Source organism: Tarenaya hassleriana, unplaced genomic scaffold (genome assembly GCF_000463585.1).
Source record: "Tarenaya hassleriana unplaced genomic scaffold, ASM46358v1 Cleome13, whole genome shotgun sequence".
Taxonomy (NCBI): Eukaryota; Viridiplantae; Streptophyta; class Magnoliopsida; order Brassicales; family Cleomaceae; genus Tarenaya; species Tarenaya hassleriana.
In genome coordinates, this window is record NW_010963495.1 from 94,820 (window position 1) to 110,152 (window position 15,333).

Sequence of the window (15,333 nt, forward strand, 5' to 3'; positions counted from 1 at the left end):
GGGGGGGATTGCTACTACTATATAAGTAACCAGCTGCTGCTTTGCAAAACACCATAATCATTAATATTTTCAGTGGTACAATCACAATGGCATCTCAAATGGGTCTCCTTTGCCTAGCCTTCGCTGCTCTCATCGCTCTCCACCAATGTATGTGATCCACCAATAACCGATACTAACCGGTTAAACCAATCATGATTAACCGGTTATTTTTGTTAATATATATATAATCATGACTAGGCAGAGGGGAGGAAGAGATAGTGTTATTACAGTGCGGGCACAGGAGGTGCGAGTCATGGCTGAAGCGTGACTGCTGGTGCTGCATGACCCGCAGAGACTACGGCTGCTATGACACTAGAGCTCAATGTATGACTTATTGCCCTCCCTTCCCCAACCCTTCTTCTTCTTCTTCTTCTTCTCCAAAATCTGTGACCTTATCACCAAAATAAAAAAAAGCTTGTGTTTTTTATAATTTTGAAACAGAATAATCAATCAATAAATAAATATTATGCGTCTCCTTCTCTTTTTTAATTTACCATTTTTTTAATTTCATTTTTGTACGAGTATAAATACATTTTAATTTCTCTGTCTAGTTTTTGTAATTATGATTCTACATTTTCTTTTTCTTTTTCTTTTTGGTAAAATCACTTTTCAACTTTAATAATGTTCTGCAATTTTTAATACTTCTTGGATTGAACACCCGTGCGCCTTACGGCTCTATACGAATCAAAGATGTAAATCTGCAAAAAAAAAAAGGACATGTAAATAAAACATCGCCCACACTAAATCAGTGAGAGAGAGAGAATCCAGACACTAGCCATGGCTGCGACAGCTTCGTCTTCCTCTGTCTTCCCTTTGCTTTCTCATCACTTTCGTTCTCGGAAATGGACCTTCTCTTCTTCTTGTTATTCTTCTTCCTCGGTGTTTGTCCGAAACAGAGCCTTTTCTGCCATCAAAGCAGCTCAAGTTCAAATCCATGAGAGCCCAAGACGCAGACGCACTCAGAACGTCGATGGCGATTTGTTCGTTGGTACTAATCGCTCATCCGTGTCTACGTATGTGTGTATATGCGAGGCATAGTCAATACCCATAACGCACTTTGATTGAATTGTTGCAGATAATAGCTGTATCGATTGTGATACATGCCGTTGGATGGCTCCGGTTAGTCTTCCTTCTACGAAATTTGTATAAACCCTTGTAATCTTTGCTACTTTAAAATGGCTAATTCCTCTCTTCCTTTTTTGGGTTAAAGAATGTTAGCTTCCTTTCTTTAAGATCCGCATCAGGATTTTAGTTTGTTTCTGTAAGATCGATTGTTAGTTCCCTGGATTTGCCCGAATTCAGACACCTTCCTTTCATGTAATCTTTCGTGCTTCATCTTCGCAGGAAGTATTCACCCGAGTGGACGGTATGTCCGCCGTGATCAAACAGCCGAGTTGTAAGGAGGAAAGGCTGAACGCACTTCAGGTCTGTCAACTTTTATGATGTTAGATCTTTCTCCCCATTTTTCTAATGGTTTTCTGGAATCGGTTCTGTTATATCTGAGAATTGTCCATCATGTTCAATGATGGAAATTGTCTCTGGAATGTCCAGCAATGGAAATTGGTAATATGAATGCTCCTACCATTTGAAATTGTGTGACAGATTTCGGTGTTTAGCTCATTAGCTTATTGATGACTATCCGTGACTGGCTTGGCAAATCTTGGTGTTTGTCAGGCCTTAGTTTCGTGCCCGACAGGCTCTATCCGGACAGAAACACCGCCTACCGACATACTACGAGCTCAAGACACTTTCCCAGTTCCAGTAGATGAAGAGAGACTTCCGGTATTTTCTTCCCGTTTCACTTCCGTTTTGTTCTTGGCATGCTATTAATCTGGATAGTCAATCAGTTTGGTTCTGTTTTGACATTTCGAATAATTGTGAATTCAAATCTGCGTAAATTCCTTTGAAAGTTCCGAGCTACCATGTTCGTATATGTTCTTTGTTGTTTTCCCGACTCTCCATTTTCCACATGTCCTCCTAATTCATTTAGCAATTGTGTAAAATGCTTCAAGGGTATCTACCATTGTGGATTTCATTCCAAGAAATCATATGGAGCGGCTTCCTATTTGATTCTTCACCCCGACGGAAATATACTTGTTGATAGGTACGTATACTTACGTGGTGATGCGTATACTCTCATTGTCCAATCCCTTGTGCATTTTTAAGGTTATCGAAAATACTTCATCATAGCGATTAGTTGGACATACCCGGCTTATCTAGGCTTTATGTTTTCTGCAGTCCCCGGTACATAGAGAGGCTTGCTCATAAAATCGAGATGTTGGGTGGTGTCCGCTACATATTTCTAACTCATGTGTAATGTCGATATCTATAAACGGAGAAAATTCGGTTAGTTTCTTTGATGCTCCATATACATTCATATCTACATGATTGTGCAGAGACGATGTTGCAGATCACAAGAAATGGGCAAACCGATTCCAGGCTACCAGAATTCTTCACTCTGGAGATGTAAGTGCTTGCATTTATCACGCCCTTCCGTTAAACTCTAGATGGGGAGAAATGCGTCTGGAGAATAGCTAGAAAGAAATCTGTTCTTGACTAAACCCAGCTTTATTGACAAACCCATCTCGTTAGGTTCGATCTTCGACCTCTGATGTGGAGAAAAAGCTGGAAGGTGATGGACCATGGACCTTGTACGAAGATATCATGCTTATACACACTCCCGGCCACACAGAAGTAAGTTAACTCAATCTTTTAGTGTTACATAAGGTAATGTGAAGTGTTGTTCATCGCTGTAATTCATCCCTAGATGTTCCTGAAGTTTCATGCATTCATACAAGGATTAGGGAGATCGCAGTGTTTGAATTAATATCTTGATGTGTTTTGCTATATCTATTCACTTTTCGCCTTTTGGAGATCGGTCATAAGCTCAATATTTCATATTCCTTTTTCTAACGCAGGGATCGGTGTGCTTGTTCCATAAACCGCTCAAGGTATTGTTCACAGGAGATCATTTAGCAATGACGGAGAACGGCATGAGTATATTCGAGCAGTATAATCATGGCTCAAGTAAGATCAAATAATTGAATACACTTTGGTGCAAGGGTTTGAAGAATTGATGCATAAACAAAGAGTTAACACCTTTATGCTCTTCTTGTTATCTCTGGCAGTTCCCCTCCAGCTTGAGAATGTCCGGAGCTTGATCGACCTAGACTTCCAATGGATTTTACCGGGTTAGTGTATCGACCATCAGTACCGGGAAATAGCTCGTTGTACGGTTCTGAACGACGGTTTTTTTTCTTTTGTAGGGCATGGAAGGAGAGTGTATTTCGAAGATAGAGAAGAGAAATCAAAGAATCTCGAAGCACTTGTTCAGAAACACTTGGAAAAAACATCTTGAATCTTGACACAGATCTTGTAAACTTGACAAAGTTAGAACAGCTTTTGTAAGAGTTGAGGTTTTTCCTTGAACTTGGCATGGATATGTCTGCTCGTACTGTTTTAGCGTACTTTGTAAGAACATTAGAGAAGTCTCCTTGTGAAAGATTCGTACCAAAATCCAATGCTTCTGCATGTAAAAATAAGAAGAGAATATTGGTGAGATTTTATTTTCTATTCTGATTTTTCTTTATTAACACAAACAACATTTATTCAACTCTATATTTAAGTTAATTTACCACGTAGTTAGGCGTTTACATTACGGTCAACCATTCGTCAAAGTCAATTTACTGCTTCAAAGTGTAACGTGTAACGTCAGATATAAACTCGAATTTTTATCCCTATAAATTCCGTGTTTCTTCAGCTATTTACACCATCCCGAAACAAAACATCTATCTCATTACAGGAGAACAGAACACGAGTAAGAGCTACGTAGATTCGATTGTCTTGTTTTAGAGATGGAAAACAAATCCCGCGTTGCCTTTTCTTTGGTGCTGATCGCAGCTTTATGTGTCGCTGGTTTGATAAGGCCGAGTCTAGCCGAAGTACAACAACCCCAACAACTTCCGAATCTTCCCGATATCTTACCTATTGATATCACGAAATGTTGGTCATCCCTCATCAACATCCCGGGATGCTTGATTGAAATCACGACGTCGATTCTCACGGGACAATTCGGACATGTCGGTCCGATGTGTTGTAAGGAGTTTTCGGCAATAGAAGATAACTGCCTGCCGAAGATGTTTCCTATGATTCCATTCTTTCCCGATCTTCTAAAAAACAGCTGCTCGGGAAATGTTGCGGCTCCTCCTACAAAAAAGTGAAGCAACGACGAACTTACGATATGATATATAGTATAATTGTTGCCCTTTATTTTTTTTTTCTAATGTATTTTGGTGGTTTTAGATTATTATTTGCAATTTAATAAAACTAAATTACGATTCGACTTTTTTTTGGGATCTAACAAAATTTTCTTTATAAACCATCCCTAGACAAAACATTGTTCGCATATGATTTATCAGAATATAATTCTAACTAAGTCGTGTTTAATTTGTACAACTGAGTTCTTAAAATTCAGTAATACATATCAAACCGGACTAAGCCAGATTTATATTCTAATATGATTCAACAAAGCCCTAAGTATAACATCAACAAATATATTCTATGAAAAGTTTTATATGGGTTCATAAAAATTTGATTAATGTTAATTCCTTTTCAATAATAAACATTCAATTGTAACATTTTTGTTATAACATTGATTGTATTTAACCCTATAAATTCCATGTTTCTTCTATTCATGCCATCCCAAAAAACAACTTGCTCTGTTATCTTGAAATCTCATTAGAAAAAAAAAAGCAAACACAAAAACTAGGAGTTGTTAGCTTCGGTTAAATTCCTTTTATAATGCAGGGATCGGTGTGCTTGTTCCATAAACCGCTCAAGGTATTGTTCACAGGAGATCATTTAGCAATGACGGAGAATGGCATGAGTATATTCGAGCAGTATAATCATGGCTCATGTAAGATCAAATAACTGAATACGTACACTTTGGTACAAGGGTTTGAAGAATTGATGCATAAACAAAAAAGTTTACACCTTTATGCTCTTCTTGTTATCTCTGGCAGTTCCCCTCCAGCTTGAGAATGTCCGGAGCTTGATCGACCTAGATTTCCAATGGATTTTACCGGGTTAGTGTATTGACCATCAGTATCGGGAAATAGCTCGTTGTACGGTTCTGAACGACGATTTTTTTTTTCTTTTGTAGGGCATGGGAGGAGAGTACATTTCAAAGATAGAGAAGAGAAATCGAAGAATCTCGAAGCACTTGTTCAGAAACACTTGCAAAAAACATCTTGAATCTTGACAAAGATCTTGTAAACTTGACAAAGCTGGTTCTGCTTTTGTAACAGTTAAGGTTTTTCCTTGAACTTGGCATGGATATGTCTGCTTGTACTGTTTCAGTGTACTTGTAAGAACATTAGAGGAGTCTCCTTGTGAAAGATTTTGTACCAAATCTAATGCTTCTGTATGTATGTAATAGGGAGAGATTAAATTTTATTTTCGATTCAGATTTTTCTTTTTTCAATTTGGTTGGTATTTGGTACTCGCTTCGGTTAATGTAATTCTGGAAAAGTAATTTTTTGTAGATTAGATCTGATTTTAAATTAACCCAAATAACATTTATTCAACCGTATATTCAAGGTAATTTACCACTTTAACTAGGCGTTTACACTACAGTCAACCATCCATTGAAGTTAATTTACTGCTTCAAAGGCGTTTACACTATGTTAACTCTGTTTCATTTCAAATGTAACGTGTAACATCAGTTGTAAACTTAAAGTTTTAGCCCTATAAATTTCATGTCTCTTCCACTATTGATACCAATCTCACTACAGAAGAACAAAACACGAGTAACAGAGCCAATTAGCTTCAATTGTGTTGTTTTAGAGATGGAAAACAGATCTCGAATTCTCTTCTCTTTCGTATTGGTCGCAACCTTATGTGCCGCTGATTTGGTAAGGCCGAGTCTAGCCGAGGTGCAACAGCCGCAACAACTTCCGAATCTTCCCAATATCTTACCTATTGATATCACAAAATGTTGGTCATCCCTCGTCAACATCCCGGGATGCTTGATTGAAATCACGACGTCGGTTCTCACGGGACAATTTGGACATGTCGGTCCGATGTGTTGCAGGGAGTTTTCGGCGATAGAAGATAACTGTCTGCCGAAGATGTTTCCTATGATTCCATTCTTTCCTGATCTTCTAAAAAACAGCTGTTCGGGAAATGTTCCGGCCCCTCTTACAAAAAAGTGAAGCAACGACGAAGTTACGATATGATATATAGTCTAATTGTTGCCCTTTATTTATTTTTCTATTGTTGGTGGTTTTAGTTTATTATTTGCAATTTAATAAAAATAAATTACGATTCGAAAATTTTCAAATTTTTTTTGGTCTAACAAAATTTTCTTTATAAACCATCCTAGACAAAACATTGTTCGCATATGATTTATCAGAATATAATTCTAATTTAACGGTGTTTAATTTGTACAACATATAAATACTCGTTCTTAAGATTCAATAATACAAATCAAACTGGACTAAGCCAGATTTATATTCTAATATTATTCAACAAAGCCCTAAGTATAACATAACAAATATATTTTATGAAAAGTTTTATATGGGTTCATAAAAATTTGAATAATGTTAATTCCTTTTTAATAATAAACATTAAATTGTTACTCTTACAACTTGAAAAAAAATACAAAAACAGTAATTCTCAAGTTTACGTAGGGGTGTCAATCGGATCGGACCGACCTGATTTTTTTCGAGCCTAAGTAGTTAAGTCTGAAGTCTCGCCCTATATATATGAGACTCGGGTCCCGTATAAATCTCTTTGTAATTTTTTTTAATATCGGACTTTCGTACCGGTCTGACTCGAGTCCGAAACCCGATTTTTTTTTTGGCCGAAAAACTTAATCCGAAACCCGCTAATTTTCGGGTTAGGTCGGGCCGGACCTCAGCCCCAAATTGATACCCTAAGTTTACGTCCTTTTTTTTTTTTTTCATTTTACCAGTTTTTGAAATGTTGTAAATTATTTTGATAGGAGAAGACAACGTTTCTTTTAAATTTTGAATTTGAAAATTGTTAAAGCTAATTTCTATTTTTTTTCTCTCTCTTAAATTCAAAATGAACATAAAAGTAGTCCTTATAAATCTCAAAAACAAAATAACAGACGTTAAACCAAAAGATAATAAACATGCTGTACAATCGTATAATTTTTTTTTTTCAGTTTCTTATTAATCCATGTATTCGTATATGGCTTGTTGATAATGTAACCCATGGCATAAAGTCAAAAAACACATTCAAGTTGTTAATCAAGCGTTAAACACTTTTTAGTTAAAAGGGTGTCATTAAGCCATTTTCGGATTTAACATCAATGGAAGTTACTACTTGTAAGACTTCAATATTCATTTAACCGTTCAAAGTTAAATGTAACGATGTAACATTTTTGTTATAATTACATTGATTGTTCTTAACCCTATAAATTCCATGTTTCTTCTATTCATGCCATCCCACAAAAAACACTTGCTCTGTTATCTTGAAATCTCATTAGGGAAAAAAAAAGCAAACACAAAAACTAGGAGTTGTTAGTTTCGGTTAAATTCCATAGAGATGGAAAACAAGTCTCGAGTTCTCTTTTCTGTGGTATTAGTCGTGGCTCTATGCGTCACTTGCTCGGTAAGGCTGGGTCTAGCCGAGGTGCAGCAACCGCAACAACTTCCGAATCTCCCCGGAATCTTTCCGCCCGGTTTTCCGATTGACATCACGAAGTGTTGGTCATCTCTCATCAACATTCCGGGATGTTTGATGGAAATCACGACATCGATCTTCACGGGGTATTTTGGACATATCGGTCCGATGTGTTGCAAAGAGTTTTCGGCCATAGAGGATAACTGTTTGCCAAAGATGTTTCCTATGATTCCATTCTTCCCTCAGCTTCTCAAGAGCAGCTGTTCGGGAAATGCGGCGGCTCCTCCTACAAACAAGTGAAGCAACGACAAAGTTACGATATGATATGATGTAGTCATAGTTGTCGGTGTTCATCTTCATAAACTTATTGGTGAAAATGTTTAGATTAATGTTTGAAAATGAATAAAACTTAAATTAAGCACGAAATTCTTCTTTCAATTTTAATGGTTTCCTTAATCACGTTTTTTTATATGTGATTCAACATAGTCGCAAACGTTCTCAAAGAATATATTGTTGGGTTTTCATTTTTTTTAAAACAAATACAAAAACACAACCCATTAGAAGTAAACGACAGACAAATCTCTATGTTCAATCGTTTTCTAAATCTATATGTAATTGGTTTGTATTGTATTGTCGATTGATATGTTGGAAATTTTTTTATACTGTTTAGTACTAATTTTTAATATAATTTTATTTTTAGTTTGCAATCTAAATTATTGATATTTTCTTTTGAATTAATTAAGGAATTGAATGGATATTCGCGAATTGTATATGTAAACATTTACTAAGAAAAAAGTAGATTATACAATAATAAACGTTATATTTGAAATAAGATAAATCTAATATTCGAATATTTTAGTACAAAATATTTATATATATGAATAGGTCTATGATACAATAGAAATATTTTTTTTTATCTCCCTTATCTGTATTAATCAAGAGCAAAATTAAACAAATAAAAAATTTAAATGCATTTGACTTTTGAGTGACCCTCCCCCACCTCTAGTAACATATTATACCCTTCAACTTCAAAGAAAATAAAGAAAGAAACAATTTTCTAATCTTATAATTTATTTATTTTTTCATAATTAAATTATGATAATTTTTTATTGTAGTTTTTATATATAAAATTTTATTTTAGTTTTTCCAGAATCTAAAATTTGAGAATATATTCTTAAAAAAACGAAAACGTTTTACATGTTTTTAAAAGAATCAGTTTTTCATAATATGTTTTTATTATATAAGAGTATATCAAAAAAAAAATAACTGTTCAATTTTTTTTTTTTTAGCTTCATCATCATGCCTTGATTGCACGTTTAAATCGACTAAATTACCTATATAACCCGGTTAAAGTATAGAAATTACAAAAACCCATAAAACTCTTGCTCTCTCCCCAATCGATCGCATCTCTCGCCCTCGCCATTTCTTCGACGGCGATAGTCGGTCTCTTGGTTTCTTTCTGCCAGAATCGCCGCTCAATTTACTTCTCCGGAGGCTCTCCGGCGTGATCGTTCACCGTGGTCGAGGCCACTGAGAATTCTGTTGCGGTGCTCAAGGGTGACTTCTACATTTTTATACTGCTTTTGATCACAATTTCTTCTCCGAGTTTCTCTTTTTTGTTGATCTTGTTGACATTTCGAGACGTTTTTCTGGAGTTGGAATCCTATCTCGCCTTTTCTTGGTCGATCCTTCTCCGTGTTTGTTGTTCATTCGAGCTGCAATTGTTTCCGGCATGTTGAATGGGTGTCCTCGATTTCGGTGTGTTTGTCTTGTTGAAACGATGTCTGAGTTAGCTTTTCGACATCGGTCTGTCGGTTTCTTCTTGAGTCTTGATTCGTTTGATCGAGATCTTGATAACTTCCTGATGCGTCTTCTGTTGCTCTCACGAACTGTATTAATGGATAGGGTGAAGTATGGAAAATTTCTTTGATGTTTGAGGGTTAATGATCTCGGGTTTGGAGCTTAGGGGTGTTCTTTAGGTTTGATTGCTGATCGAATGGGTCATATGGCAGATTGAATTTGGATTCCAGATGAAGATAGTAATATGTTAGTTTATAGGAAAAGCTCCGAGTTTTGCTTTAAAGATTCATTCTTTTCGGTTCTTTTAGATCGATTCTAAATGTTTTGTTTTCTTTTACTTGTCCTTTGTGGCATAGGATTTTAGTTTCCATTTTAGAGCAAAGGCCCAAAATTTGAATTTTGTAGTCAATTTTGGTTGTGGCAAATTTGGTAGATCTGATTTGTATTCTGTGATTCAATTTTTGTTCATTGTGCATGTTTCCCTTTCGACTGGTTTATTTGTTTTTTTGTAGCTCATATTTGATTTTGTTTGAAGCCGATATGATATAATTTTTGTATCTAGTAATGCATACTTTCCTATAATTTCCTCTTTGTATCAAGTGATATTTTGAATTTGAATGATTCATTTCATAAACTGCTGTAGTTATGTGGTGATTCATTTCATAAACTGCTGTAGTTATGTGGAAGCTTTGGATTTATATTTTTAACACATTTGTCATGCAGATGTAATTTGAACAGAGAAGAAAGAGTTATCAGTATCATGGTGGAAGATAGCTGCTGCTTTTTCTCGAAGATGGCTTCTATCTTTAGTGCTGTTTTCATTTTATTGAGCCTGGCAATCATTCTTGGGGTTCGAGTTTTATATGTTATATACTGTTGCGGAAAACCCCTTCGCAGAGGAGCTTCACAGTCTTTTACTACTCTCATTGTTCTAGGTTCTGGTAAGGAGAGCTAATTTGATTTCGTATTTTTTTTTTCGGTTTACATAACATAATTGGATATGAGTTCTCTTCTGCAGGGGGACACACGGCTGAGATGTTGAGTCTCCTCTCTGTTTTGCAGAAGGATAGATTTAAGCCAAGGTTTTACGTTGCTGCGGCGACAGATAATATGAGTATCCAGAAAGCTCGTGCTTTCGAAGATTCATTTGTTGAGAAGGTACAGCTCATTGCTGATGCTAGCTTATAGTTTATTGTTATTTGCAGTTTCTGTTTGGGTTACACAATTGATTCTACCCACGTCAGCATTAGATTGGATATGTTCAACAAAATGATTGAATATGTTCTTTATCCGTGATATGGATGTGACATGCCTGGGGTGAAGGAAACTTCTTCACAGTTCATGCAGATCTACCGGAGCAGAGAAGTTGGTCAGTCTTATGTGACTTCTGTTTGGACTACCCTCGTTGCTATAGTTCATGCTCTGTGGCTAATGATTAGAATCAGACCGGAAGTGGTATTACTTCTTTTTCGATGTTTTCTGTAAAATTCCTGCGTTAACCATTCTCAATAAGATTGCAAATCTTTCAGGTTCTATGCAATGGTCCTGGTACATGTATTCCTCTGTGCGTAATCGCATTCTTGTTCAAAGTATGTGCTTATTCCCTCCAGAATATTTTATCTTTCATATATTTCCCTTATCTTCCCTATGACCTCAAGTTGACATGATTTCATTTCATTTCAAAAACATAGAGCATGTTTTGATTTCATTTCAAAAGAACATGATTTCTTCATATTTATATGGAAGTTATCAACTGCTTGTTTCAACTTTGGTTACAGGTCTTGGGAATTAGATGGTCATCTATCTTTTATGTTGAGAGTGTAGCAAGAGTAAAGAAGCTCTCACTAAGCGGCTTGCTTCTTTATAAATTGAGGATGGCTGATCAATTCTTTGTTCAATGGCCACACCTACAAAGGAAGTATCCTCGAGCGCGTTATGTTGGGTGCCTGATGTAGGTATTCTACTTACACACCTATAAGTAGTAGTCATGAGGTATATCTACAAACAAGCTGCCATGTTTTATTTCTAGGATTTCCCTTACATTCTCTTAATAGAGGATTAGTTACTATTTTAGACAATTTATTATTTTCCTTTTGAAATGTAACTTCTTGGAAGAACAACTGTTGGTGTCAGTCCGTTGGACTGTGTGCTTACAATGCGTTTTGCGCAATCTTCTTCAAGTCTACACTATAAATATATAATGCATATTTCATGTAAGACATCCTATTACATCGATGAATTATTCTTCGCTGAGATTTCCTCTGGGTTGCATCATGAATGCATTGCCTATTCTTCATCTTGACACAGATTAAAGCTGGTGAGGAATCAAAGGTAATTAATCTGTGAACTTTTTATTCAGGTTCATGACTGTTCTTCATTTCTTTTGTCATCAAGGTAGTTTTGGTAGACATAGGAAGCGAAACCCCAAAGAGCTAAGACCATAGCAATCACCTTTAACCCATTCATTTTGTCATGGAAAATGAATACAGCCAGGATAGGTATCACAGGCAAGCCCACGGCATTTATCGCATTTGAGAATAGAGCCGAAAGCTCAAAGATCAGCCCCGTGCCTCCGATGGTGAATAGCTGCCAAGCAACAGTCGTCCAGACCAGGTTCATGATGTAAGACACCTTCCCAGTTTTGAACTGTTGCATTTCATGGGTTAAAGTTTTCCACTCCCCACTTGCGAAAAGACCTATCATGCAAGCACAGCTAGAAATCAGACCCATGTAGATTATCATCTCCATAACTTGCGAGAAAGTTGCCCTCTTCAAGATCTTTCGGAGGGTTAGCTCTTGAAGGGATAAGTAAAGGCCATATGCAGCAGAAGAACCAACGGTACATATGAACCCTGTGATATACTCTGCTTTTGAAACTTTTGCAGAATCTGTTTCCTCGTTGTTGAAAGCGAGGAGGGCGGAGGAGATGGTTAGGATGAGGACGGAATTCAGGATGAAAGGAGTGAGTTTCTGCGAGTTAAGGAAGTAGGAAAAGGCAGCATTGAAGGCTAGCTGAGATGCAGTGATCAGGGAAAAGGTAGACACTGGCAGGTAATGCAGCCCGATTGAGTACAAGTAGCAGACGGCTAGGTAAAGCAATCCTAGCACTGCGTAAACTGATACGGCTCTCACGGGTGAAGGCTGTCTGGCATTTGAATCAGTTGTTTCGTGTTCTTTTGTAGGTGAGAAGAAGTAAAATGGAAGCAGGATTGGAAAACCGACAAGTTGAACTAGTGTCTGCATCCACGAGCTCTTTCCTCCGCCGTCAAAGTAAAGCCTGCCCACGAGGGTAGCAATTGTTTGGCCCGCGATGACGAAGAAAGCTAAAACTGCAACCCAGAGCCACCGTCTGTAAGTGTTTGATGGGCGAACTGATGATATTCTGATACTGTCTGAATTCCTCTGTTCCTGATCTGTTGGATTCTGTTCTTTGTCCTCTTGATCTGGCAATCAAAGGGAGGGTAAAAATTAAAATGCAAAAAATCGGTTTATACTTATATTATTGATGAGATATATATTTATCCTTTTAAACATTTCAAACTTGTAGGTTTATACATGAACAGGGTTTTGCCTTCTCACCGATGATTTCGAGCTCATGATCCTCTCTCATGGTGAAGGTGGAATAATTTCCTTGGAGTTGGTTTTGGGAGTGAGAGTTCTTGATCTCAATTATTTTTTCTACCACATGAAAGCTCGGTGGATATATAGATATAGACATACATATATATATTTGTGTCATACAATCATATGATTCTTAGTATTAAAAATATATAGCCTGATAGGGAGGTAACAAAGATAAAATCAGAGAAACGAGAAAAAGGAATCTCATAATGTAAAAGAAGGTAGAGAATAATGCTTAAAAGTGATATAAATCTATGGAAATATAGAAAGATTTTAATATGGACGAAAGAATCTGTGAAAAATGGCAAGGAAAATCGTAAAGAAAGAAATTTGACTAATGATCAAAGGAAGTAAGAAAATGAATAATTATGGAAGAAAGATTTTGCTAAATCTTATACATAAATAATAAGGTTTAAATAGGGATAGACGTTTCGGGTTTCGGTTTGGTATTCAAGCGGTTCGGTTCGGAAACGGTATTTTCGATTTTATAAAAAGTGTGTCAAACTAGAACCGAATGTTAAACGGTTCGGTTCGGTTTTAGTATTGGTTCGGTTCGGAACGGTACCATTATATGAATAACAAATAAGTACCAAATTATGTTATTTACACATGTATTAGTGGAATATTCGAATTTTGGTTCAGTATTCATACGACTCGATTTTTCGGTATTCATACGGTTCAGTTCAGTTCGGGAACTGTTCATTCGGTTCTATAAAAAGTGTACCAAATTAGAACCAAACGTTATTCGGTTCGGTTCGATTTCAGGACGGATCGGCTCGGTACAAAATTCCCGAACCGAAATACCCACTCTTAGGTTTAAACATTTGTGGTGAAGCCAAATATCTCCATGTCATAATATATATGACAATTTAATTAATTTTCATTGGCTATTAAATTCTCATTAGTTATTTAATTAGTGGTACAACTAGAGTACCACTGCATATTACACATGAAAAATAGGATTTTTGTAAAAAAATTAACTTTAGTTTTATATATTGAAAATAATTTTTTTATATTATAATATAAAAATAAAAATAAAAAAATGGTGAAATCATCTCATCCTATTTAGATTTTTTTTTTATATTACAATTATGTACATTTGTAAATCTAACTTAATAAAATTTCAATAAATATTTGTTACCTATTATCCAAATAAATCTAAAACCACAAAACATATATTCTAAAGTCGTCACATGTTAATGATGATTTGGTTTAATACAATAGTAAAGTTAATATTTATCATAAATAATAAATATAATATTAATAAAGATAATTAAATGAAAACTGTTACGGTAAATTAAAAAGTTGATGGCGAAGTCACCTAAACATCCTATGTGACATTTTTCTTAATTTTCATTTGTTTATAAAAGAACTCATTATGAATATACAATTAGAACATTTATTTTGATCCATCTTTATACAAAAACTCATTTTGATCTTAATCTTATATATTATTTAGATTTTTATTTGATTATATTTGTCTTTATTTTCATTGAAGATGTCGACTAAATTGTTAGGGATAACTAGTTGAGTACCCGCGCGATGCGCGAGATGATTCTTTATTATATTTTGATTATATTTTTATAAATTTTGTTGATATATAATTTAAAAAATTGAATTAATTTATTTATTTAATATGGGATTAAAAAATAATATAAAATTATTGTAAAAACATCAATACTCATTATATAATAAGGATATATTGTCTTTGTTTACGTGTTTTATATATTTGTTGTCAATAAACAATTTGTCATAGAAATATTTTCCGATGGACATTTTACATATGCTTTGGAATATCAAAGATTGAAATATCAAATTCGTTGGATATAGAGAGCTTTAGAATTTTTTCCAAAGGACTATTTTATGTATATCTAATATTAGTTTAATCTACATTATGTGACTATTTGTGTCGATATTGATCATTTCTATAGTGGAATACGTGACTTGTACTCTGTAATATAGAATATAGTTTTTTAATTCGATTATTTGTAATTTGTTATGGTATGGTCGATGTATACACTCATATAACAGCATCGAAACAAAAATATTTGTATCTTTTTTTTTATGGTGAAACGCATCTTTAGCCATTCTAATAACACGTCTTAAACTACGTCTCTTAGCATATTGTTGTGCAAATTTTTGTTGGATATTTAAATTTAAAGAGTGTTTAAAAAAAATGACTAATATATATATATATATATATATATATATATATAATATTTA

The 15,333-nt window shown here is 35.1% G+C and overlaps 5 protein-coding genes and 1 long non-coding RNA gene across 9 annotated transcripts; 5 read left to right on the plus strand and 1 right to left on the minus strand.

Annotated features, from left to right (window-relative positions):
• The first annotated feature begins 728 nt into the window (after nucleotides 1-728).
• On the plus strand, nucleotides 729-3,612 carry LOC104807169. 2 transcript variants are annotated; one of them, XM_010532327.2, is made up of 11 exons: nucleotides 729-1,027; nucleotides 1,115-1,158; nucleotides 1,384-1,464; nucleotides 1,714-1,821; nucleotides 2,052-2,143; nucleotides 2,278-2,352; nucleotides 2,436-2,505; nucleotides 2,632-2,733; nucleotides 2,958-3,066; nucleotides 3,168-3,230; nucleotides 3,306-3,612. In XM_010532327.2, the coding sequence occupies exons 1-11, from the start codon at nucleotides 817-819 to the stop codon at nucleotides 3,395-3,397; spliced, it is 1,047 nt and encodes a 348-aa protein (XP_010530629.1). In that variant the 5' UTR covers nucleotides 729-816; the 3' UTR covers nucleotides 3,398-3,612. The 2 variants fall into 2 exon arrangements, with proteins under 2 accessions (XP_010530629.1, XP_010530630.1); XM_010532328.2 differs by lacking the exon at nucleotides 2,278-2,352 and having other exon boundaries at nucleotides 730-1,027.
• A 265-nt stretch (nucleotides 3,613-3,877) lies between these two features.
• On the plus strand, nucleotides 3,878-6,251 carry LOC104807823. The gene is made up of 6 exons (XM_010533247.1): nucleotides 3,878-4,232; nucleotides 4,846-4,954; nucleotides 5,061-5,123; nucleotides 5,201-5,262; nucleotides 5,346-5,404; nucleotides 5,957-6,251. The coding sequence occupies exons 1-6, from the start codon at nucleotides 3,894-3,896 to the stop codon at nucleotides 6,249-6,251; spliced, it is 927 nt and encodes a 308-aa protein (XP_010531549.1). The 5' UTR covers nucleotides 3,878-3,893.
• Nucleotides 4,852-5,436, plus strand: LOC109116432. Its single transcript, XR_002023865.1, has 3 exons — nucleotides 4,852-4,954; nucleotides 5,061-5,123; nucleotides 5,201-5,436. It is a non-coding gene; the product is annotated as an uncharacterized LOC109116432 (long non-coding RNA).
• A 1,360-nt stretch (nucleotides 6,252-7,611) lies between the features above and the next one.
• LOC104807824 lies at nucleotides 7,612-7,989 on the plus strand. Its single transcript, XM_010533248.1, has one exon. The coding sequence runs from the start codon at nucleotides 7,612-7,614 to the stop codon at nucleotides 7,987-7,989; it is 378 nt and encodes a 125-aa protein (XP_010531550.1).
• A 1,070-nt stretch (nucleotides 7,990-9,059) lies between these two features.
• On the plus strand, nucleotides 9,060-12,066 carry LOC104807170 (UDP-N-acetylglucosamine transferase subunit ALG14 homolog). Of its 3 annotated transcripts, XM_019201889.1 has the most exons (8): nucleotides 9,060-9,246; nucleotides 10,213-10,430; nucleotides 10,508-10,647; nucleotides 10,801-10,944; nucleotides 11,019-11,078; nucleotides 11,268-11,444; nucleotides 11,797-11,820; nucleotides 11,979-12,046. In XM_019201889.1, exons 2-6 carry the CDS (start codon nucleotides 10,250-10,252, stop codon nucleotides 11,442-11,444), a joined length of 702 nt encoding a protein of 233 aa, XP_019057434.1. In that variant the 5' UTR covers nucleotides 9,060-9,246; nucleotides 10,213-10,249; the 3' UTR covers nucleotides 11,797-11,820; nucleotides 11,979-12,046. The 3 variants fall into 3 exon arrangements, with proteins under 3 accessions (XP_019057434.1, XP_019057435.1, XP_019057433.1); XM_019201890.1 differs by lacking the exon at nucleotides 11,797-11,820 and having other exon boundaries at nucleotides 11,979-12,066; XM_019201888.1 differs by lacking the exons at nucleotides 11,797-11,820; nucleotides 11,979-12,046 and having other exon boundaries at nucleotides 9,061-9,246; nucleotides 11,268-11,669.
• On the minus strand, nucleotides 11,827-12,939 carry LOC104807826 (probable purine permease 10; the record flags this gene model as incomplete). The annotated part of the gene is made up of 1 exon (XM_019201814.1): nucleotides 11,827-12,939. A coding segment is annotated over one exon (1,089 nt), but the record flags the coding sequence as incomplete, so codon positions are not given.
• Nucleotides 12,940-15,333: the final 2,394 nt, after the last annotated feature.